The sequence below is a fragment of the Candoia aspera genome, chromosome 3 (genome assembly GCF_035149785.1).
Source record: "Candoia aspera isolate rCanAsp1 chromosome 3, rCanAsp1.hap2, whole genome shotgun sequence".
NCBI classification, from domain to species: Eukaryota; Metazoa; Chordata; class Lepidosauria; order Squamata; family Boidae; genus Candoia; species Candoia aspera.
In genome coordinates, this window is record NC_086155.1 from 191,215,040 (window position 1) to 191,239,143 (window position 24,104).

Sequence of the window (24,104 nt, forward strand, 5' to 3'; positions counted from 1 at the left end):
AAATCGAGCCTCCTAAAATAAAATTCTCAAGTATAGACAAAGATGGATAATGTGCTGAATATTAATACTAGGCAGGAAGGCAATGATAAACTTGAGACAATCACAAAGATAAGGACATTTCAGTGAAACCAAGATTAACTGGTAATCTATAGCTGTGAAAGCTGGACATTGCAAAGGAAAAAAATAGAGGCTTTAGAGATTTGGAGATGGTTACAGGTAATCCTCGTTTAGCAACAGCCTCATTTATCGACTACTTGTAGTTACAATGGTGATGAAAATAACTTTGCAACCAGTCGTCACATTTACAACCTTTGTAGGTCTGTAAAGCAAAAGAAAGCTGAAGTAAGATCATAAACACAGTTGCGGTTTCACTCAGCAACTGTTTCACTTAACTAAGTTGCTGGTCCCAATTGTGGTCGCTAAACAAGGACTATCTGTATTAGCATTACCATAGGCTGCAAGAACCAACCAATCAATGCTGGCTGATGACAGCTGACTATCACCTCCAAATTAGGAAGGAGAAACTCAGGAGTCACTTGTTTTGTTAGATGGGCGGCCATATACATTTGATGAGTAACTAAAATATAACTTGTGGGAATGTAATACAGTCACAAGGTGGACTAGAAGAACTGCTTATGCTTGGCAAGATCAATAGTAGCACATAAGATAACAGTTAAAAACTTGGTGTTTGGTACAAACCACAATGACATGAAAATAGCAAAACATGCCATGTGGTGTCACAGCATAAACTCTAGTGTTTCATACTGGTGTCTTGACATTGGATAGCACCACACACATGATCTGGATAAAGTGGGTGGCAGAATTGAGGAAGTAAGTAGAATGCCTTTGGCTGTAATTACTAAGAATAAATCAAAGCAGCACACATTTTCCCCTATATTCATGAGTCAAGCCAAACTTGATGGCGCATATATATATAAATATATATGCAGTACTACTAGTCTGCCTTGTGACTGTATTACATTCCCACAAATTATATTTTAGTTATTCATCAAATTTATACGGCTGTCCATCTAACAAAACAAGTGATTCTTGAGTTTCTCCTTCCTAATTTGGAGGTGATAGTCAGCTGTCATCAGCCAGCATTGATTGGTTGGTTCTTGCAGCCTATGGTAATGTTAATACAAACAGTCCTCGTTGAGCGACCCCCCACACCCCTACTTGTATTTCTACACTGATATTTATCTATCTATATACGCGTTGTTTAAACCAGGGTTTCTCACACTCTGCAGCTTTAAGACGTATGGACTTCAACTCCCAGAATTCCCCATCCAGCCCCCGCTTGCTGGTTTAAATCATTCCGCCTTCCTCTACCGTTTTCTCCTCTCCTAAATAAAAACATTATGCACATATTCTAATCAACTAATGCGCTTTTCCTTTCGGAGTACGCATGCAATTTTTTTTTAAAGAACGAAATACCCAGCATGGAAAATTACTTGCGCACGCGCCCAGCGCAAGCCACTCGCTAAACCTTTGCCGCCGAACCGCGAGCGAAAGGCTACCCCGGAGCCACGTGCCTAAGCGGCCCAGCCTCAGAAGCTCCACCTCCTCTCCTTTCATCTTCCCCTGCCTACGGTGCAGGGCTTAAACCTTATGCGCTTGCGCAGCAACTCCCATCCTTCCGGTTCTTTCCCCACACCTTCTCTTGGTGCCGAGCCCCGTTGGCCCAAAGTGTCGGGGCGGGGCCGGAAGAGACGATAGCTGGCGCGGGGTCTCCAGGGTGACAGTAAGGTGGAGCCGGTAGTGACCCGTGAGGGAGGCTATGGAGGAGCCAAGAGCCACGGCTGGGACGGAGGCCGCCGCATCCACTTTTGAATGAAGGGAGCTCGCGGTCGCCGAGGGAAGCGGCTGTCCCTCGGCTTGACCCGCGTCGCCTCCACGTCCGCTCGCCTCCACGCTGGACACGGTTAGCGAGCGAGCGAGAGGCGCCGCCTGCCTCGGAGTCGCCTTCCTGGAGCCGCGCTGAGGCGATTCTCTCCGTCCCCTCCCCGGGAGGAAAGCGCGCGGGCGGGTCTTGCTTCCCCGCTCCTCCCTCCGGCCGGATTCCTGATGAGGCGGCCGTTGGTTGGCTGGCCAGGCTTTCCCTGGCCGTGGGCGGCCTTGCCCTCCAAGCAAGTCCCCGGGAGGGCCCAACGTGGGCTCTTTGCCCCGGAATCCTTTGGGGGGGGGGGGGTTGTACTCCAGTGCAAAACCTCTGTCGTTATAAACATTAAAATCATAAATGAATGCAATGTAGGACATGTATCTTCCAAACTTCTGTATCCCCCATCTTCTAGGGAAGATTTTTTTTTTAATTGTAGTTGTGCAGCTGTAAATTTACTTCGTAGGCTTTCTGTGGTTGGTTTTGCTGTTTTCTTCTGTGGAAAAGAGATAGGTAAATCTGAGAAAACAGTTTCTCTGTCTCGTGCATGCTGGTTTCAGTAAGGTAGTGCATGTGGCCATGCTGTTTTTCACTTTGCCAGCACCATTTGTCCCAAGGAATAAAACTTTATTTTTTGTGACATTCACAGTGGCTTTTGAGGATGGCATTGGGTAGTTTACTCTTCCGAAGAATTTTGGCTTTTAAATCCTCTGTTCTGCAAACTTTTTATCTGTTTATGAAGAAGTCCATGTTTAGCAAGCTTGATTTCATTCTCACAAATTGTGAGACCAATATTTGAAATTGCAGTACCCTGGGAATAAGGGTTTTGAAGTAGAAAAAAAAGTCTCTTGGCTATGTTTCCTATCTACTGTATTGCATATCCTGAGTGTCAATATTTATCAGCTCGTTGATGGGATGTGAGCAACAATACATTGTCTTACTAGGTAGGCTCTAGATATGTGACCCTAGTTTGTACATAGAAATGTGAGCATACTTGAGGTAAAACTCAGCTTTGGTTGCTCATGTGGCATACTAATGAAAATGTACCAAAACTGACTGGTACTGTCTGTACTTTATCAAGGACTGTGGCATGGGTATGACTAAAGCTGGTAACCTACTGCTTTTCTGTTTTACTAAAAGCATTACAGTATGAGTATATGAAAGCTTGAGTTGAACAGAGCTGGTGATGACCATGGCATATGATTGATTAAGACATGGAATGTAAGAGGATGTAATGGTAAAAAGCATGAATTAACATGTTAATATGTTCTCTCTCAGTGAAACTAAGAGAAGGAGAAGGATGTAATAGATCTGAATGAAGATGGTCTGATTTTCTGAAGTGGAGTTGAATACATACAAGGAAGCTAACCTGCAGATTTAATTATGTATGAAAGGGTGAAAACTTGTATCAGTAAAATTTGGAGTTATATAGGTTATTAGAAAATAGGAATCTGTAGGTGACTGATCATTGAATGTTATGCTCCAGTGAATACAAGTAAGTTGATTTTTGAGAAGTCAAAAGTAGAAATGGGGAAAAGTAGTTAAGAAAAAAAAGAAAGTAAATGAAATGACTGAAGTAAAATAATTGCAGGAGAAGAGGAATTGTGGTGGATTTCGGCTGTGCCGCTGTTTCTTGGGAAGGAGGGAGCACATTCCAGGGAGGTGGAGGAGAGAAGAGGAGGCAATGGTGGGAAACAAAGAGGTTCAGGGTGGCCCCACCTTAGAGTCTCCCAGATTATTTCCTTTTAGGTTAGTTAGAGTAGCTTTAATCTGGCAAGATTCTGTCTATACTGTGAGAGAGCAAATAAAGAACTGGTGTTTGGCTGGACTGACTCTCTGTCGTTCTTGAGCTGAGCCTGACAGGAGTGCATATAAGAGGGTGATTGCTGGAAAAAATATGATGATGAAAGACCTTGTGAAAGAAAGCTACAAAGAATGTGCTGTAGTAAAAAGTGAAGCACAGTTAAAAGAGAAAATACAAAGCAATTTTGATGGAAATTGAAAAAAAAATATTTTGGAAGTGGAGTGAGTGAACAGAGATTGGAATTAAAAATAGAAGTGAAGAAATGATTTGGGATGAAATTGAAGTGAAGGAATGCTGGAAAGAGTATTTTTAGAAAAGAATATGGGTACAGTAATACTATATGGAAGAGGGTCATTGAAGCAACAGCTATAAATGTTAGTATCCAAGAAAAAACTATGAAAAAAACTCACAGATGTTGTGATACTGCTGAAAAATGGTAAGGCTGTAGGTGAAAGGAAATGAAATATTGAGAAATCTAAAAATATGTTGGTTTGTTAATGGAATGACTGTACAACTTAATAAGTGTGTGAAACTGTATATGTGCCTGACACTTGAAAGTATGGCCTTATTTTTCACCTATACAAAACAAAAGGTAGTAAAAGAAGCTAAAACTATAGTGATATTACTTTGTTAGGTGTGCCTGTGAAGGCATGTGGTGGAATTCTGATTGAATAGACATGAAAGATGACAGTGAACAAAATTTGAGAAGTGCAGTATGTTTTTATGCATGGTAGGGGTTTGCAGGCCAGATTTTTGTTTTTTAGAAGATCACTGAGTAATGCATGAATGCAAAAAAACAGGTTTATTGTATTTAGAGAATACAATTTGTTGATTTAGAGAAAGTATATGATAAAATAAGTAGGTTTGACTTATGGATGCTTTACCACCAATATGGACTTGAAAGTTACTGAACTATTACTGAACTTTCAGTAAGAGCAGAATATGATGAAAGTATGTAAATGGAATACAACAAATGGTTTACACTGAGAATGAAGTAAAACAAGGATATGCAATGTCCACTTGGTTATTTAATATACAGATAAACATAATAAGGAATGCTTGTAGTGACACTAGAGAGTTCTTGGTTGGGGATATGAATGCAACAGGGGCACAGACCTGAAACTTCTATATATCAAAGATCAAATGTGAGTGACCAGTATGAAAGAAGTACTTTGAGAGAACGAATGAGGATTACATTGTGAAGGAAATATGTACGGGAAGAGTGAAAGGAAAGATCAAGAATGACTATGAGAAAGGGAGAGGTGAGAAGATATGGTATAAGGCAATATATGGACATAGTGGAAACAAGGATAGAAAGTGTGAATTGTGTGATGGAACGAAAACAAGATTTCCTTTACTTTTTACCTTATGCTTTTTTTTTTACTTACTATATCTAACTCCTTTTATTCTTTCTGACCCAACAGAATGTTGGAAAGAAATTATATAAACAATAATTCCGCCCAGAGTCCCCTTTTTGGGAGAGATGGCCAGTGATAGAAATTTGAAAAATAAATCTGAGAACAGAACCAAACCAAATTTTGTATTTAATTTTAACATAAGCTAGCAAAAGAAAGATTGAGTTTGAAAATGGGTCAGATCTTGTAGGGAACAATGGGGGGGGGAATCCCCTAGTTTATCTCTGTGGGAGAAGCAGTGGGGCAGTTGTTCAGACCATTGCCTAATGCTTCATTCTAAGCTGACCTCCCTCTTCCTTCCTGGTGTTGTGACAAGAGAGCAGCTATTATTAAGGGGTTTGAAATAATTTAATTAGCTATGCTCTATGTGCTTTTCTTATCTTGTTGCTCTTTGCATAATACTGTTTACTCTAGGACGGAACAATGTGATGACAGTCAAGTATATGTCTGTCCCTACAGGATATTTGCTGGATTTGCAGAACACATTAAACCACAAACTAGTCAGCCACATTTTTATCTGGCAGACTGTGGTTAATTTATACTTGAATGTACTGTGCAAGCACACATTGGATTAGTTCCATAAATCATGTTTAGTGTAGTTATGCATAGGCATATTGTCTGAATCAAAATAAGAGGAGCCAGTTCCATTATTAATCCCAAATGTGTTCATGTACTATATATATTCCTTACCATAAATTTGGTTCATAATTGTGTGATTAATTACTACAAAGAAGACCTGGGTTTTGAGTTGCACTTAAATAATGTCATAATGATAACATTTTGGAACCAATGCCATGAATACCCTCAAAGATTTGAATGCAGATACTGTAATATGTGTTTCTTGCATTACATTATTTCCACCCAGATCTATGTATTTTTGACTGGAAACAAGAACTGCTAAGTTTAGTGAAGCTTAATTGTTTTTCGATGGTTATGACTCAAATCCTGAAACTTGCAATGCTAGCCTTGTGATCAATATATTTTGTTCTTTGTACTGTTTAAAGTATAGTGAATATATGCACATTACCACATACTCTACTGGATAGTCACTTGAAATAGGTACATGGCTTTTATATACATAATTTTAAATTTGGCACAGCAGACTTTCAGTCAGCCCATGAGGTAATTCATTTTATCGTGTAGACATGATTATGAATACATTCCTCTTTGTTATGCTACTGAAAAGCTATGCATAAGTAATCCTAAACCAGTGGCCATTGCTATAGCTAATGATATCAAGCTTTATAACTCATCTGTGCATTATGAGGAGAAATACTCCATTTATGTTTCCTGACTGTTTCACCATTCAGTTTTATTGGAAATCTCATACTTTACTATTATGGATGATCAATGAAAACATTTCTCAATTTTCTACACACCATACATAATTTATGAATCTATATTTCCATATCCCCTTTACATGCTTTTCCCCCCATCATTAAATCATAATAAAAATTAGCTTTTCTTAATTGAGAAGCTGTTCTTGTACATTTACCTTTTTCTTAGCCACTTTTGTACCACTGTTTGCCTCAAGTTTTATTGGAAAATTCTGCAGTTTGAAGATGGTACACTGGGATTCATTTTTAATCAACATAATTAAATCAATTTCTTGGGATCTCTATCATTTACTGAACAAAGTCAAGTTTGTGCAATGTATAGATTTCCAGATGTTGCTGAACTACAGATTTAAAAATGTGCATAATATATAGTATTTCCATTTTAATCTGCATTATAAATATTTAAGGTATTCTTTAGCTATTGCTCCTGAAAATTTTTTTTAATAATGCCTTCAGTTTGTGTGATGTTTCTTTGTCATGTGAGAAAAAGAATTACTGAATGTGTAAATGGAAACTCTCTATCCAATTAAAGATTTGTCTTGGTATATTTCTAGGAATGTTTACTTCAGAGTAAATCCCATTCAATTCAGTAGTGTATGACACTGAAAGACAAAATATTATGCATACAATTCATACATTGTTTTTATAAACAGATACAAAGACTAAACAATTTTGTGTTAGTTACTTAAAATGTTAAGATTTGCTGTCCCTGTAGCATTAGGAAAAGAGCCAGTTTGGTGCAGTGGTTAAAGCACCAAACTAGAAACTGGGAGGCAACCCAATTTCAAAGCCAGCTGAGTGACCTTGGGCCAGTCATTCCCTCTTTCAGCTCTAGGAAGGAGGCAATGTCAAGCTACTTCTAAAATCTTGCCAAGAAAACTGCAGGGACTTGTCTAGGCAGTCACTAGGAGTTACCACTGACTCAAAGGACACCCCCCCCCCCCAAAAAAGAAAGCATTAGGTAAGAATATCTTTTATGTGTCATGTAAGTCACCTGCTTGATAGCCTGGAGCAGATTTTTAAAAAGGCTTCCAGAAAAGTAGCATTCTATTGTGGACTAGTTGGTTCTTTGACTATCAGTGTCCCACGAATTGTTATACAGTTATGAGGCCAAGCAGTCTAATAATCTTTTGAGATTTTGCCAAGTTATAATAACATGATTTATGTCACTCTGTTGCTGAACTGGTTTAAAACAATAACCTTTTCAATTAATATTGAAATAAGCCTAACATTTGAATTCAATCTTCCGTTTTTCATTATATTGGACTAGTTCAGATATTGTAGCCAAAATTATAGCTTAGCTTTTGAAAATGTGCTATGGCAATAGGGAAAAGAGCCATATGCTACTTTGGTCCCATCTCCCGCTCTACTGGAGCTTTTCTTCCCTGCTAGGGTATCCTACTCAGGCAAACAATTGTTTTTGCAAGCAGTTTTTGTCCAAATTTTGGGGAGGGGGGGTAATGTTGGTTCAGAGAGACATTCTGATTAGCATTAACTATAATGCAACTACTTGGGGTATCAAAGAAAATGGAAATGGAATAGATTAGAACATTGTTTTTGAAAGGAAGCATAAGAGAATGCAGCAAAATGACTTTAGCATCATGCCCAAACTAGCCACTCTCGATTATGGATCTAGTTAATCCACTATTAGGTTTTTTAACTTGCTGACCCACACTGTGCAGGAAAAAAATATATCAAACAATGCTTTGCCAGAATTGAATCTACCCAGTCTAGACATTTAGAGCCTGTTGAGAATCCACTGTACTTTAATAAGGTCACAGGTGTGGATTAGGTGACAGATGTTTTCTCTAGTAGTTCCCATGCTTGTACTTTTTTTTTTGCCCCCCAGGTAAGTTTGGACCATCCCTCTTGCATTTCATGAGAAGGTAAATGATATTGTTCCAAACTACCTTCAGCCTTACTGGACTTTGGATGCATACATGACTTTGACTTTGCTGGTTGTAGTGGAGGTAGCAGCCTTTTCTGTATCAAAAGGTGGAGACAAAGGCCTCCCAGCAGAGTACTTTAAAAAAAAACATCTGTCAGCTTGCTCAGTGACCTATTTTGTTTTTGTTTTGGGGTTATGGGTTGTTTTTTTTTGCCACCTATGATTCAGGCAACCTATTGAAAGGAGGCTTATCAGTAGAACCTGAAAATAGATGTCTTTAAATTCTGCATGCTTTGTTGAAGGGGAGTTTTACAGCATGTAAATTATGAGTACTTCTCTTCCATTGACCCAACGGTGTCTTTTGCAAGGCAGCTCTGGAATTTGTATTTTTGGGTTGCCTCTGGCTAGTGGACAGATTTTTTTTTAATACAAGGTTGATCTAGAACCTTAAATTAGATGTCTATAGATTCTGACACTTTTTGTTGATGTCTAGCACAGTATGAAAACATATTCCACTAGTATTCTTGATTTCTTAAAAAGCAGTGGGATATTTGGACATAGCGATCTTCTTGCAGACTAGCACTGGGAATTGCATCAGACGTTCTTCAATAGCATATTTTCCTTTTGATCTTTCTTAGTAACTGAATATACATTTGAAGTCATACTTATGGGATCTAGTTACATTGAAATATATGCACAGATTTTTCTTAGCACCCAAGGCCATAAAAATATCCATCATTGCAAAATAGCGTTATGCTTATCAGTACATTTTTTCCCCCTTTTTCAGGTGAAGTCTTTCATCATGGCAATTACACAATTCCGTCTATTTAAAATTTGTACATGCTTGGCAGCAGTACTGTCTTTTTTTAAACGATTAATTTGCAGGTAAATATCAAATGTTGCATGCAATTTTGCTCTGATTTTTCCTCTAACATTTCTACCTCATTCTTCTTGAGGGTTTTCTTTTTGCATGTGTTACAAATTGGGGGAGGGGGAATATATTCCTTTAATAAAACTGTTACAAAATAAAGTTGAATTTCTTCCTTAATTGAACAATGAACAATCATAGAATTTGATGTTGCACTGAGATTTTTTTTTAAATTACTAATGTCCCTCTCTTGTATAGCTAAAGATACTGATATTATAAACATGCTTAGAAAAACAAAAAAGTACAGTGTCACATGACTGGTTGTAGCACATATATAGTCAGGACCAGAAATATTGGAATAAGGATGACTGTTTTGGCATTTGGCCTCTGTGCACCACCACGCTGAAGTTGAAAGGAAACACACCCAGATGGGAGCAGTACAGTGTCATATGACTGGTTTTAGCACATATAGTCAGGACCAGAAATATTGGAATAAGGATGACTATTTTGGCATTTGGCCTCTGTGCACCACCACGTTGAAGTTGAAAGGAAACACACCCAGATGGGAGCAAAGTCAGGATTTTCACCTATAATTCAAGGGGTTTGACAAAAGTGGGGCACTAACCATTCAGGAAGTACAGCCAGTGGCATATACACACTCCCATCGTTGGTGGCTCATAAGTAATGGAACAAATGGCTGACAGCTGCATGGCCAGGTGTGGCCTGTTTCCTGGGTACCCCATGACCAATCAAGCAGATAAAAGGCCTGGAGGTGGTTCTGAGTGTTACATTTGCATTTGGTAGCTGTTCACTGGAACTCTCAACATGTCCAAAGAGGTGTCCATGCAAGTGAAGGAGGCCATCATTAGGCTGAGAAAACAAACCCATCAGAGAGATAGCAAAAACATTGGGAGTGGCCAATACAACAGTTTGGAACATCCTGAAAAAGAAGGACTTAACTGGCAAGCTCAGCAACAGCAAAAGGCCTGGAAGACCACTGAAGACAACTAAAGTTGATGACTGCAGAATTCTCATGGTGAAGAGGAACCCTTTCACAACCCCTAGCCAGGTCAAGAACGCTCTTGCGGAGGTAGGCATGTCATTGTCAACATCTACAGTCAAGAGACGGCTTTATGAATGTAAATACAGAGGCTTCACAACAAGGTGCAAACCACTGGTAACGCTCAAGAACAGAAAGGCCAGATTAGACTTTGCCATCAAACACCTAAAAAAGCCTGCCCAGTTCTGGAATAAGATTCTTTGGACTGATGAAACCAAGATTAAGTTGCACCAGAATGATGGGAAGAGAAAAGTACAGAGAAGGAAAGGAACAGCTCATGTTCCAAAGCTTATCACATCATCTGTCAAACATGGTGGAGGCAGTCTTATGGCATGGGCATGTATGGCTGCCAATGGAACTGGGTCACTTGTGTTTATTGATGACCTGACTGCTGATCAAACAGCAGGATGAATTCTGAAGTGTATAGGGCTATGCTTTCTGCTCAGATTCAGCCAAATGCTGCCAAACCGATAGGATGCCGCTTCATATTGCAGATGGATAATGACCCAAAGCATACAGCAAAAGCTACCCAAGAGTTTCTCAAGGCAAAGAAGTGGGATGTTCTTCAATGGCCAATTCAGTCACCTGATCTCAGCCCGATAGAGCATGCTTTTCACTTACTGAAGACAAGACTGAAGGCAGAAAGACCCACAAACAAGCGGCAGCTGCAGTAAAGGCCTGGCAAAGCATCCTGAGGGAGGAAACTCCGCATTTGGCCATGTCCATGGGTTCCAGACTTCAGGCAGTCATTGACTGCAAAGGATTCTCATCCAGATATTAAAGGTGATCCTTATGTTTGTAATGATGTTGGTTTGTTCCATTACTTATGAGCCACCAATTATGGTGTGTGTATGCGACTGGCTGTACTTCCTGAATGGTTAGTGCCCCACTTTTGTCAAACCCCTTGAATTACAGCTGAAAGTCCTGACTGCTCCCATCTGGGTGTGTTTCCTTTCAACTTCAATGTGGTGGTGCACAGAGGCCAAATGCCAAAACAGTTATCCTTGTTCCAATATTTCTGGTCCTGACTGTAAAAATAAATGTTTGTAGGATATAAACTTTTATTTATAAAAGAACTTGTTTGTAGGCCAGTGCTTCCTTCTTTGTATACATAAAATGGTTAATTGATTGAATTAATATATATGCATCTCAAGTATAAAGAGTATATATTTTTTTCCATTTAGAAAGAAGCCAGAAAGTCAAATAATGTAAAAAAGGACAGTTGGTAATATAATACTAGTATTCTGCTAAGATTAAGTCTTGTACTGTTTTGAGATTTGTTCTCACTTGTTATCTGAATTATAGATGCTGCTTCTGATTAAACAGGCATAAGAATAAGTATAAATACACATCATAAGAGATTCAGAAAGTGTTTGTAAAAATATGTCTAAGGGACTAATGGACCACATACTCATTTTTGTTTGGTTTTTATCACAATATAAAAAATGCAGAGGCATATAATGACAATTTTAACTTTTATTTTGTAATGTACCTTTGCTGCATCAGTAGTGATTATGCTTGTGGGAGAAAACAATCTAACATTTATTTTGGTTTATGTAGGAAAATATACCCTAAAAGGAATGGCAATTTCTCTTAAAAATTCTGATGATTAGAAAAGGAAGGGAGGAGATGGGCATTGATAGAAATGTGAATAATAAACAAACAAATATTTTTGCTTACTATAGTTCCCATTTCTGACAGACCTGTTTTTGTTTTTAATATTTTCTCTGTCTTTATAAAGTTAGTTTGCTCTGAAGGTTCTGATTTTATAAATATATTCTGCAGTTTTCTAAATAAATTCATTTTTATAATGTTAAGAATTACCCTCTCAAATATGTAATTCATGTAGAGCATGCATACTATAAAGAGTATTTTTTTTCATCTGTCTGCAATATTTGGAAATTTAATGCTGCACACTTCTTAATGTTCTGGTGGAAATAAAATATAGAGTATGCTTTTAGTACTGAGAAGCACTCAAGCATGTAAATCCCTTCAATTGGGAAAAGTCAGAGCCTCTTCTATGTATATTGCAGGAGAATCCAGCATCTAAAGTATATGAGTGTGACAGCTGACACACCACAATATAATCTTTACTGTTGTGTTACAGAAATACTAAATTGGCTTATTTTCTTGCAGTTAGATAGTTTATTAAATGTTGATTCTACTGATCCTCATTGCATCATTTTATAAAGGAAGCTTGTCATATCTCAATGAGAAATACCTGCGGTAATACAGATAGTAGAAGATGTGCCTTGGGTTTTAAATTGTCAGAAAAAGACCTGGAAAAAAGAACTATAAGTTCTTCTTCTTAAAACTAGGATTTTAATTAGAAATTAAACAAGCTTACACAGAGGTTGGTGAGCTTTTTAAAGGTGCTACTGTAACTTTTAATTTAGCATTTAAATAATTTCTTACTTACAACTTCTTCAGTTTTATCAAATGTGTCAGAGTTAAGAAGAAACTTCTCTTTTTCAGGACTGGAAGAGGACGAAAACTTAGTGGAGACCAAATAACTTTGCCAACTACTGTGGATTTTTCATCTGTTCCTAAACAAGTAATGCATTGAATGGTCTGGATATCAGTTTTTAAATATAGTTCTACCAAATGACCCAATAAAAATAGGTTATAAATTATAGATGTTGGATGGCCAATAGAGAACTGAAGTCTTTCTAATTTCTTTTCAGCCAGAAGTAGAAGATTGGTCTTCATGGGATGAAGATGCACCTACGAGTGTGAAAATTGAAGGTGGTAATGGCAATGTGGCCAATCAACAAAATGGGTTGGAAGAAATGGAGCCTGATTACTTTAAAGACATGGCACCAACAATAAGGAAAACACAGAAAGTATGTTTTCAGCACTCATAGCATTTTGAAATCTTATATAGTGCCTTGTAATAGGGCTGTTATTTAGCAGCGAAAATTATTTTCTAGCTGTGGCTCAGTTAGACTGTTTATGTAGTTAACTGCCATACTTCAAAAATGATCATATCCAACAGAGGTATAACATATTGAGCAGTCTTATTACTGCAAATTCAGCATCATGGACCTGTATCTGGTTGAAGCTGCCAAAGTTTTCTTCTAACTGTAGAAAAGAATCTCCTCCTTTCAGTTTTTCAGTTTTACATCATAAAAAAACTTCATTTCTACCCAAAATTGACTGATTTTTTGTGTTTGTACCCACTGGGAGTATAGCAGCATATATGTGTAATAAAGAAATAAATTTACATTATTTCCTCTTTTCTGTTTAGCGTTTGAAATGTAATCACATTGAACGACTTGCATGTTAACATAACTTCCCAGTCATTTTTCTGAGTTTATATGTTGAGCCATATAGTTTTTCCAAGGATGAGATTAAGGAAAAAAGTCTGAAAGCAAAACTAGTTACTACATATGAATTAGGTTCTGTGGATTGAGTGAGATTATGCATTTTTGTTTGAGGGTTTTGCAGGGTTGTATGCCAGCTTTCTTCGACTGATACTGTAGTAAAGCCCCACCTCATTCCAACAAGCAGCTAGACAAGCCCATTACATGCATGTGAATGCAGAGTCAAAGGGCTTTGCTTCAGTTTGAGTGTTTCAGTCCTATCATCTACCATAAGCAGGCAATAGGGATATTGCATGTGACTGGGGTTAAGCTTGTGTGGAAAGATAACATGTTTCAGGATGTAGAATTCTGAACAGTCTGGAGTTTATATTATACTTTGAAAACAACATTGGACCACCTGAGAAGTGAATAAGCCTGCAAAAGCCTTTGGCTTGCAAATGTTCCCTTTTCTCCCCATCTCTTTTGTAGATATTAACAGAACAGAAGCATTTGCTTCTACTTTTAAATGAACCACATTTTAAACAAATCATGTTTTCCCTTTTCATCCACACTTATGGGTTGATGAAGAATGTAACCAAACCAGTGCTTTCCATATTCACTCATAACTGGGAGTTGAACTTTGTTTAGGAGTGACAGCTGACACCTCATGGCCACAAAAGAGATGAGTAGGCAGCAGTGGTTTAATTGTAGTGAAGGCAAGGGAGGAAGCAGTCTTGGGCCTGCAAGCCCAGAAAGTCCTGCTGGTGGTCTCCTTATCCTCATTTTTTGCCTCATGTCTTCAACAGTCCTGATTGGACTACTGTATTTGGCCTGCAAAATCCAGGTGTCCAGTAGGCAGCGGTGGAAAGAGTTGTCTGTATCTCTCTGCTACAATGTCTGATTTTATAGCCTAGACCTGGTAGCCCAAGTAAGGGGCCCCAAGAAGAGCCATATCAGGAGGGTGGCATGGAAAAGAGGAGCTGCTCTTGCACCCAGCTCCTCTTCCACTTCCAAGTCACTAGCCAGAAATCAGATGGTGGAGCTGATGGAGTTAAGGATACTTTGGTTGACTGAAAAAGTGAACTCCTGCAGGATTCAGGCCCACTGCTGCTGTGGCCGTGGCAGGAGATGTAAGTTGACATCTTTGAAACAGCCAATATGGCGTTGTGTGACATCAATTTTTATAGTTAGGTTAATGAGCTTCCAATTGTATTTGTTAATAATAGCAATATTATTTTCAATTCTTATCTTTCAGATCATTGTTAAAAAACGTGAACCTTTAAATTTTGGCAGCCAAGATGGTGGTGCTGGATTTTCAAGTAGATTAGCAGCCACACAAGATGTTCCTTTTATTCACCAATCTGTAAGTAACTTCTTTGTCACAAACATTTTTGTATGTGTACTTTCCAGAAAGTCTTGGAGAAGGAATGCTAGCTATTTTTGGTTTTTTGGCAATAGGTAAGACATACTGATAAAAATAATCTAATAAAGCCGTAAGTTGTGTAAAAATTTAGAAGCATTTCGTGGTGACACAATATAATATATCTGCATGCATGCATATATACCCATTCATCCTTGATCCCATCTTTACATGTTTTCCTGTACTGTCTTCTTAACTATTCCTACTTCTCATTCCTACTGTATTCAACTTACCTGTTTCTCCTGACATTCTCCAAATTCTCACTTCTATTTAAAAAAGAAATATGTTAATATATACATCAATTTTTGCTTCTTTCGACAAACTTTTGTCCCTCACCACAGACCATCTATTACCCATTACCTTTCTATCAGCATCTGCATTCTCCCTCCTTTTGTAAGCATTCTACCAAGGTATTCACATTTATCTATTTCAACTTGCTTTTTACCATTTATGCATAACCTGAAATTGACCCCTGCCTTGGTCTTTGATGTATTAATTTTCAGATCAGTACTCCAAGAGTTTGAATAGAATTAATAATAAAACTGATGAAATAATTTGGGATGACACCTAAGTGAGGGAATGCTGGAACGAGTATTTTAGAAATATATTTGGGACTGATAGTGATATGTTGAAGACTAGAATGAAAACAAATGCTATTATACATGTTAGCATCAAAGAAAAATTGATGAAAAGGAAGTCATAAATGTTGTGGGAATGTTCAAAAATGGTAAGGCTGGAGAAGTAGATAGTGTAACTGAGAAATGTGGATCAGAAAAAAATATGGTTATGTTTTGTGTGTGGAGTGGCTGTGCAACGTGTTTAATGTGACTGCGTATGTGCCTGACAACTAAAGGAATGCCCTTATTCCCGTATACAAGAGGAAAGACAGTAAAAGCAAATGCAAAAACTACAGATGGATTAGTTTGTTAAGTGTGTTGGACTGAAAGGCATGACAGATGTCAGGGAACAAGTATGGCGAGTATGGCTTTATATTGGGAAGACCAGATTTTTGCTCTTTAGCAAGTCCCTGAGACATGTGTGAATGTGAGAAAGGAAGTTTATTGACCATTTGTTGATTTGGAAGAAGAGTATGATTGTGAATAGATTGGAATTTTAGAATGTTTTGCAGAAACATTTTTTATGTTGTTCCACCTATGCAGTTAATAGGAACAATCCCCTAAATTCTAATCATCATCATCATATGCTCATCTTTGCTTTCCAAGAATTACGGAAGCGGGAAGATGCTGGCCAAGAAGTTATTAGCATAGATGGTACCATACAGTAACAGTAATATGGAAACATGTTAAATTAAGAAAGTGTTGGCTAGCATTTGAAAGTGGGCCGTTTTTTTTTCTGCATTGTACTGAATTCATTCAAAGAAGATGGTTGCTGTCCATAAGTCTCCCCTCACTGCCTTCCAGGAATAGGTAGAGTTATGTTTACCAGAATTTGGAATTACTAATTAATTTCCTTTTGCAGCCAGAACTAGGAGACTTGGAGACATGGCAGGAAAACACAAATGCTTGGGAAGAAGAAGAAGATGCTTCCTGGCAAGCAGAAGAAGTTCTGAGGTAATTTTATCAAATCCTGTAACTGATTATAATTTAGCTAGACATCATGACTCAGAGAGGATACACTGCAGCTGCATCTGGATATAATGACAAAACATAGTTTATCATAATGGGAATGAAATCATAATATGAATTTTGTTCCCCCTCTCTTGGCATGGAGGTAAGAGGACATTAGAATCTTTAGCTTTTCTTTTTATTTAACAACTTTAAATTAAGGTTTGAACTTAAGCTTCTATCAATAAAGTCATTCTTTTTGATCTGAGGGTACAATTAGAAGTTTGAGAGTAAAGGAAACACTCACTAAATTGTTGGCATGGTGCATCACCAAGCACCCATTTACAAGAAGGCAAATCAGTCTCTCAGGGTACTTTCTGCCATCTCATTTGGATCCTGTGGGGCTCAGAGGCATTCCTGCAAATAAATAGAGTGCTAGGGTGTGGTGCTTTGCTTTGTAGGAAGTCAGTTATTAATTTTTTTAGAAAGATCTTTAAAAAAACAACAACGAGCAGATGTCATAGGTAACCTGATGGGCACCAAAGGATTATCTGAGGACACATTGTTGCTTACAGACACTATATTGCCTTTCTGTGGACTAGATTTTCATTGGGTACTCTTTTTGATTGCGAGGAAGACTGTGAACGCATTCACAATGCAAACTGACCATATCCATTGAAGAAACTGCAGTTAATCACTTCATCTGAATCTGAAGATTGGAGTAATTACTGACAAGGATTTCTGCCAGCCTTGACATAGATGTGCTATGCCTTCTGCTGCCAAATCATGTAAGCTGCTGGTGCTGCTAATTCACACCTCTGTTTACCAGCCCTTTGCTCTTAAAGGGTGCTGTCATTGCTAGGGTAATAATTTATTTAACATTCTTCAAATGTTAGGATAGTCTCCTAATTATTATCGCAATTCTGTTTCAAAGAGTTTAGGATGGTAAAACATAGAGATTCTCATATGAAGCCTATCAAGTAGGCAAGGCACTGATGGAAAATATCTTGCTTATGTGGAGAGCTGAACTCAGGTTTCCCACATCTATCTAGTACTGACCATTAAATCAAACTAGCTATTCTGGAACATCTCCATCTGGTAGGAATCAAGACCTTCTGGGAATAAATCAAGAACTGGTGTATTGCTGATGGGAGTAAAATGTGCTGTGTGGTGAAAAAATGCCATTGACAGAATAATTCTGTGTATGTTTCCTAATATTGTAGAATTTTTTGTTTTGAGCTTTGAATAAGTGTTCTGTCAGAATATCACAAGTTGACAGTGTTTCAGTGAAACAAAACAAGTTCCTTCCTTCTTTGTCTTTCAGTCCAGGGCCACAAGAGAGGGTAATCTAATTTTTTTTCCTTTGGATTTTTTTTTAACATTTTCAATAGAAATAAAATATCCCCTTGGCCAGCTATTCTCTCAGTTGGATGAATGGTAGCAGTTAGCATAAATTGCCATCAATTCAAATAACTTCCAGCAAGTTTTCTGTTTTGTTTTTGCAGCCTGCTTGCCTCATGGGCACAAACTCAACAAAAAACAACTGGAACACAGCTCGTTGCTGAAAAGGAAAGCAGGCATGCATGGGGTGCATGTACAGGTAGTCCTTATTTAACGATGGTAATTGGGACTGGCAACTCCATTTCTAAGGAATGTGATTATAAAGTGTGATGTCACATGACTGAGCCGACTTATGACGGCAGTTGCAGCAGTCCCAGTTGCCATCATTAGGCAAATCCTGTGCAGTCACAGCGTCCCATGGTCACATGATTACCATTTGCAACCTCCTGCCAGCTTCTCTATTGACCTTGCTTGTTGGGAGCTGGCAATGAAGGTTGTCAATGTCATAATTGCAAGCCAGTTGCCAAGCGCCTGAATGGCGATCATGTGATTGCAGGGATGCAATGGCCACAACTATGAGGACCAGTCGTAAGTCCCCCTCATTCAGTGTCATAACTCTGAACAGTCACTGAATGAGTGGTGGTTCAACGAGGGCTCCCTGTACACACAATCACAAATGCATTCAACAAAACAATTTGAGTCATAAACACTGATGTCTTTGCCTTTACTGCTTATAATCTCAGCAGTGGTAGCAGTAAGCCCAGTCTTCTCTTCAGGAGATTAGATTCTACAATGGTTTTTCAGCCCTGAGTCATCTACATAATCAACTGCTGCTTTGCCCTATATTCCAGCTCCCACCTTAATCCAGTTTGTAGTAGCAAGCACATTACCAATCCCTGCTACTATACTGACTGGGCTAAATTTAATAATAAATAATAAATAGCCCCAACCCAATCACAGACTACAAACAAAAGTCCAATTACAGTTCTTGCAATAGTCCAGAATTTATTTTTATTTATGTTTTATTTTCTATCCTGCCTTTATTATTTTTATAAATAACTCAAGGTGGTGAACATACCTAATGCTCCTTCCTCCTCCTATTTCCCCCACAAGAACAACCCTGTGAGGTGGGTTGGGCTGAGAGAATGACTGGCCCAAAGTCACCCAGCCAGCTTTCGTGCCTAAGGCGGGACTGGAACTCTCAGTCTCCTGGTTTCTAGCCTGTCACCTTAACCACTAGACCAAAAATGTCATGATTTGAAATGAGCAAGTTTTGATCTGAGTTCAGGAAAAAAAAGGTACATTTCAAACAATAGTTATAAGCTTGAAATATTTTCCCCTCAGAACCATTGTTCTAGCTCTATTATATACTCAAAAATAAGAGATATTACTTTCAGGTATGGGTGTATATGAGATACACAACTATGGCTCTTAGCACTAATTTCAGAACTTTCTGCTCAGGACTCAGAATGTCACAAGAGTAAGCAAAGGCTAGTTTTACTTCAGGCATGCTCTCACTATTCTTCTCCAACTAGGATTGTTAATCTATTGTTGCCTGTATCTCATCATCTATTTCCCCAGATAGCTGGATGGTCCTTTCTTTCATGGATTTTAGAAAAGACCATTAAAGCATGGTTGTTCCATCAGACCTGAGACTGGAATATTATGAGCTTGTTCCCTGTAGTAGTGAAAACTCCTTTGATTTTTTTTTTTTTTTTGTTATATTGATGATTATTCCTTGTGCTGTGTAGGTTATTTAATATTATTGGTTTATTACCTTTTCATTGTATTTTTCTTAATAAAATTTATGGAGTTTGGGATGTATACCACTCAGAGTTGCTCATACTTGGAGCAGTCTTTACGCTCAGTAAAATAAACAAGGAGATAGATGCAGTCTACTGCTGCGTTCAAGTAAATAGGTAATCACTGATCAGCTCTTACTTACACATTTAGCCACAGTATCAGGTTACATATTACTTACTATGGCTGTAGTCTGATGCATCAAGGATACAAAATTTTGACTCTGCTAGTACTATATTCCCATGGAAACAATCTTTTGCATGAAGAGTGAGTAGAGTTGAAGTGGGAGGTGGAACTTGGAAAAGGTATTGTATGTTATTTTTTTTACATGGTCTTTTTTTCCTCTGATGACTCCTTTTTTGTCCCAGTAAAAGCTATTCAAAAGTGGAAGTGATGGATTCTCCTTTGCTGGAAGTGCTTAAATGAAGTCTTTATCTATATGCTATGGAGATACACCTCCAAGTCGACAGTGTTGACAGTAGCAGATATAACAACTTACAAAGTCTGTACGGCCATCTGATAAGGATAGATCTGTTGCGCTATTTGGCACCCTGTTCTTTCCTTCTCCCGTGCAACAGGTAGAAAGTTAGTGGGTATATGTATCGTGAGGAATGCATGTTTATTGAAAGAAGCACAAATGACTGTGTGTAAAAGCTTGCTCCTTCCCAGTTCATTAAATGAAAGTGAGAATTGGGTTTGTCAGGAGAGACATAAACAGTAACTTGAATAGGAGTGGGGTGCTTGAGATCCTAAAAAAAAAATGTGAGAAGTTTAAAGAAGAAAAGGCAGTGTATGAAGCATATGTGGTGGTGGTAGAAGGAAGGTGGGTTTGATGGGTTAGGAGGATACGGAGATGTATTGTGAATGGGATTGGTCTAAACTAGTTTAGTTACACTTCCTTTCCTCTTTCCTCTCCTATGCCTTTAATTTCTTTGGTTTATTATTTATTACTCCTTTTCTGTGCTCTGATAATGTTGTTCACCTTAAAAGAAAATAGCCTGATGGGAATGTAAGTATGTATGCATGAACTATTGTTTCATATTAAAAAACATTGAATCCACAAAATGTCTCAACAAGCCAGCAGATGGCACAGCACACAGCTAAGGTAGTCTTTTAGAGTGCTGGTTAAAGAAAATTGCTTGAAGGTTACTCTCTTTCCTTTAATGCTAAATATTGTGTGAGGTATTTGCCATGATAAAATTGAAATATAAAGCCTGAAATCTATTATTTTTTCAAAGATAGTGTATAATTTTCCAAATTAAAGTAGCAATTCAGGACTTAAGAACTTTAAGTTGAGTCAATATGTGATGATTGACAACAAAAGCCTTTATAGTGTGAGTTGTAAGTCAAAATAAGGAGTTAACAAGAATTTTTGTCTCGGAGTTCCAATCTTATTTAGTATATTAAATAAAGATTTAGATATTAAAACTTTATGTTAAGAGAAACCCAACATTTGAATGCAGTACAACTCCATACATAGATTTATAATCCATGAATGGCTTCCAGATTAAATTGAATTCTATAATAGACTTGTTTTTCAAGTAGGAGGTTATTTTTTTACCATTGAAGTATATTCCCACAGCTTAATTTGTTATTCTTCTATAGATGAAATTGTATAATTTCCAATAAAGTGTCATGGCAGCTGTTATCATATAAAAAAGCCAATATGTATATTATTATGGTTTATTAAACAGCTTTTACATAATTTTCTGTTTGATTTTAATTGCTTTTTATTGTTACTGATGTATTCTGCACAGAATCATAAATTATGAGTTGAGTGGCCTTATAAATTTCATAAATAAATAAATGGCGATTTTTACTCTCATCCATTCTAGTTTCTCTTGTAAAGCACCCTGCATCTCTGCAGGCTTTTGAAGCTGTTTGATTAACATAGATATTGAGCATACCTCTTATTAACAGACAAAGTTACTATCTATTAACCTGGCTTTGGAGACTATTTGTTCCTAATTTCAGAGAAAATATAAGAACAGCTCTGCTGTATTACTCCATAGATCTGTTTAGTCCATCAGACTGTTGCACAGTTACCAGTTGATTGCATTTGGGAAGCTCAAAATCTTTGGCATGTTGCTTGTCATTCAGGAAGTGGTAAACAACCATCACAATTAGTGTCCTTAAATAGCCTCAACTTCTGTGAATTTGCCCTGCCCCCCTTTTAAGGTCATCCAACCTGTCTGCCATTATCACAGATTCTGGCTGAGTTCTACACTTTTTGTATGTGCTCTGCAAAAAAGTATTTTCTTGGTTCTACAGCTGTTGGGCTACAACTCTCATCATACCTGATAATTGGCCATGTGGATTGGAGGTGATGGGAATTGTAGTCCAACAACTTCAGGTGTTTGGAAAGGCTGACTTAAGAATTTGGGCCATAAAAGCGAGTGGTGCTATCTACTTGTTGCTGCCTAAGCATTTCTTAGAACAGCAATACCCAACTTCCCTTCCCTTCAGTTAGAGATGAGAAGGATCACCTATGGTAATGAGAAAAAGTGTTTTTCTAATTACGTATCATCACAACAGAGTTCGAAATGTAAATGAGTCTTATTTCAAATTAGTGACTTATTTAAAAATCTAATTACTGAAAGTTTTGAGGCTGGATTTTTTAGAGGTAAGTTGCAGGGGGAAAAGTAATAAAAGTGGCATACATGATGGCAGGAGGGTTCAGATTCCCCGAATAGTGGCTCTTATGTCAGCCCCTCAAATGTTGGATAGAATATGAGCTTATTAAGGACGTCTGCAGAAAACTGTGCATATTGTGATCCAGTGGACTGCTGTGTGGAGGGGTTCATCTAATCCTGCAGGTGCTGATCACTGAACAGAAACAGTTATGTCGGTAGAGCTGAGATTATCATTTCTTATTTTGGTAGTTTATCAAGCAGTAATTATTCTGTTTTTAAAATCAAATGGTGCTGAGCTTAATCTACCTTTTGATGAGTCATTTGGACTGTCATTGATACTGTTCAGGAATCAGAGACCATGGTAATCCAGTTCCCTGCTGAATGTAAGCACAGAATCAAATAATGCCACTGAGGCTCAGGAAGTGACTGTAATACCATATGATCTTGAGTTACCCAAAAGCTTTTAAAGATAAATTTGGCTAATGAGCATTTAATCCTGTGTCTTCTGTGAAATTTCAGGCAGCAGAAAATGGCAGAAAGGGAAAAACGAGCAGCTGAGCAACAGAGGAAGAAAATGGAGAAAGAAGTACAGCGGTTAATGAAGAAAGAGCAAAATAAAATTGGTGTGAAGTTGTCTTAATGCCACTTGTCATGCCAGCAAAGGGAGAGGATTCAGTTTCCACAGCATTGCATCATTTTCTAATGATCTCAGTATTTAATAGAACTAAAGTTTGCAGTTTCATTTTTGAAGTCATCCAGGAAAAACAGTTAATAATTCCTTAATGTATCTTCAACTGGACAGTTGAAGCGACAGAAGCCTCATCTCACACAATTCCCCTACGACAGGACGGGGTTTTCTGCTGAAGCCGGATCCCATTGCACTCCTTGCAAAGAGGTACTGCTGTATAAACTCTTCAGCTGTTCTGAAGCTAAAGTGGAAAAAAAGGTGTAAATAGTTGAATGATGGCAATCTATTCTATTGTCTATTATGCTTATTACTGAAAAGATGTGTAATTAAATAATTTTAAACAACGTGCTGCTGTTTTTGCTTGTTCTCACAAATCCTGCCTTTGCTACAATACCAAGTGCCTCGTTGTATATTGTCGAGAAGCTGACTGAGCTGACAGCATCATGCATAGAAGAGAAAGTAAATTCATGGTGATGTTGCCTGTTTTGCTTTGTTTTGCTTTTCTGGCATATCTGCTTCAGAATTAGATACTTGCTTTCAGATAGGAAAAAACTAAGTGAAGGTTTTATCCGACATAGTTTCCAGCATTTTTATTTGGGGAGCAAAAAAAGAAAAAAACCAACCCATGACAATCATTGCAGGTAGAACCATGTTAAGGATGTGAAGATCTTAGATCTTACTTTAATATTCTTTCTTTATTGCTTGTAGATTTAATGCAAAATGCTTAGTCTCTTTAAAGCTTTGTTTAATAGTACCCAAACGAAGAAAACAGAAATAATTTCCCATGTATTAATATGTATCTGCCCACTTGTCCAATTTTATTGAAAGGCTTCAGATCTGCTCAGGTGGTGGTGCAAAGTCCATTGCATGCAGCTGTTGTTGTTGTTATTATTATTATTATTTAGACTTAGACTTAGACGTGTTATGGCCACCCACTCCAAAAGACCCTGGGTCAATTATAACAATGGCTACCTCTGAAACTTAAAATTCAGTCTTTTAAGAGTTCCAAATCTTTTTGGTACACAATTGACTAGCATTCTTGTGACAGTGGGGTGGCAGTTGGTGGCAGCCAAAATGGTTTTCGTTCCTTCTTCTGCAACAACA

The 24,104-nt window shown here is 37.8% G+C and overlaps 1 protein-coding gene across 2 annotated transcripts; it reads left to right on the forward strand.

Moving 5' to 3' along the window:
• The first annotated feature begins 1,706 nt into the window (after positions 1-1,706).
• On the forward strand, positions 1,707-23,344 carry EBAG9 (estrogen receptor binding site associated antigen 9). 2 transcript variants are annotated; one of them, XM_063299601.1, is made up of 7 exons: positions 1,707-1,924; positions 9,111-9,208; positions 12,727-12,805; positions 12,936-13,094; positions 14,809-14,916; positions 16,453-16,544; positions 22,832-23,344. In XM_063299601.1, exons 2-7 carry the CDS (start codon positions 9,126-9,128, stop codon positions 22,950-22,952), a joined length of 642 nt encoding a protein of 213 aa, XP_063155671.1. In that variant the 5' UTR covers positions 1,707-1,924; positions 9,111-9,125; the 3' UTR covers positions 22,953-23,344. The 2 variants fall into 2 exon arrangements, with proteins under 2 accessions (XP_063155671.1, XP_063155672.1); XM_063299602.1 differs by lacking the exon at positions 1,707-1,924 and adding an exon at positions 2,374-2,392.
• Positions 23,345-24,104: the final 760 nt, after the last annotated feature.

Bases quoted from the DNA above. Each gene is read 5' to 3' on its own strand.
- EBAG9 (XM_063299601.1), top strand. From the start codon at position 9,126: ATGGCAATTACACAATTCCGTCTATTTAAAATTTGTACATGCTTGGCA. The intron at 14,917-16,452 runs GTAAGTAACTTC...TTCCTTTTGCAG, and splicing joins TTCCTTTTATTCACCAATCT to CCAGAACTAGGAGACTTGGA. The intron at 16,545-22,831 runs GTAATTTTATCA...GTGAAATTTCAG, and splicing joins CAAGCAGAAGAAGTTCTGAG to GCAGCAGAAAATGGCAGAAA.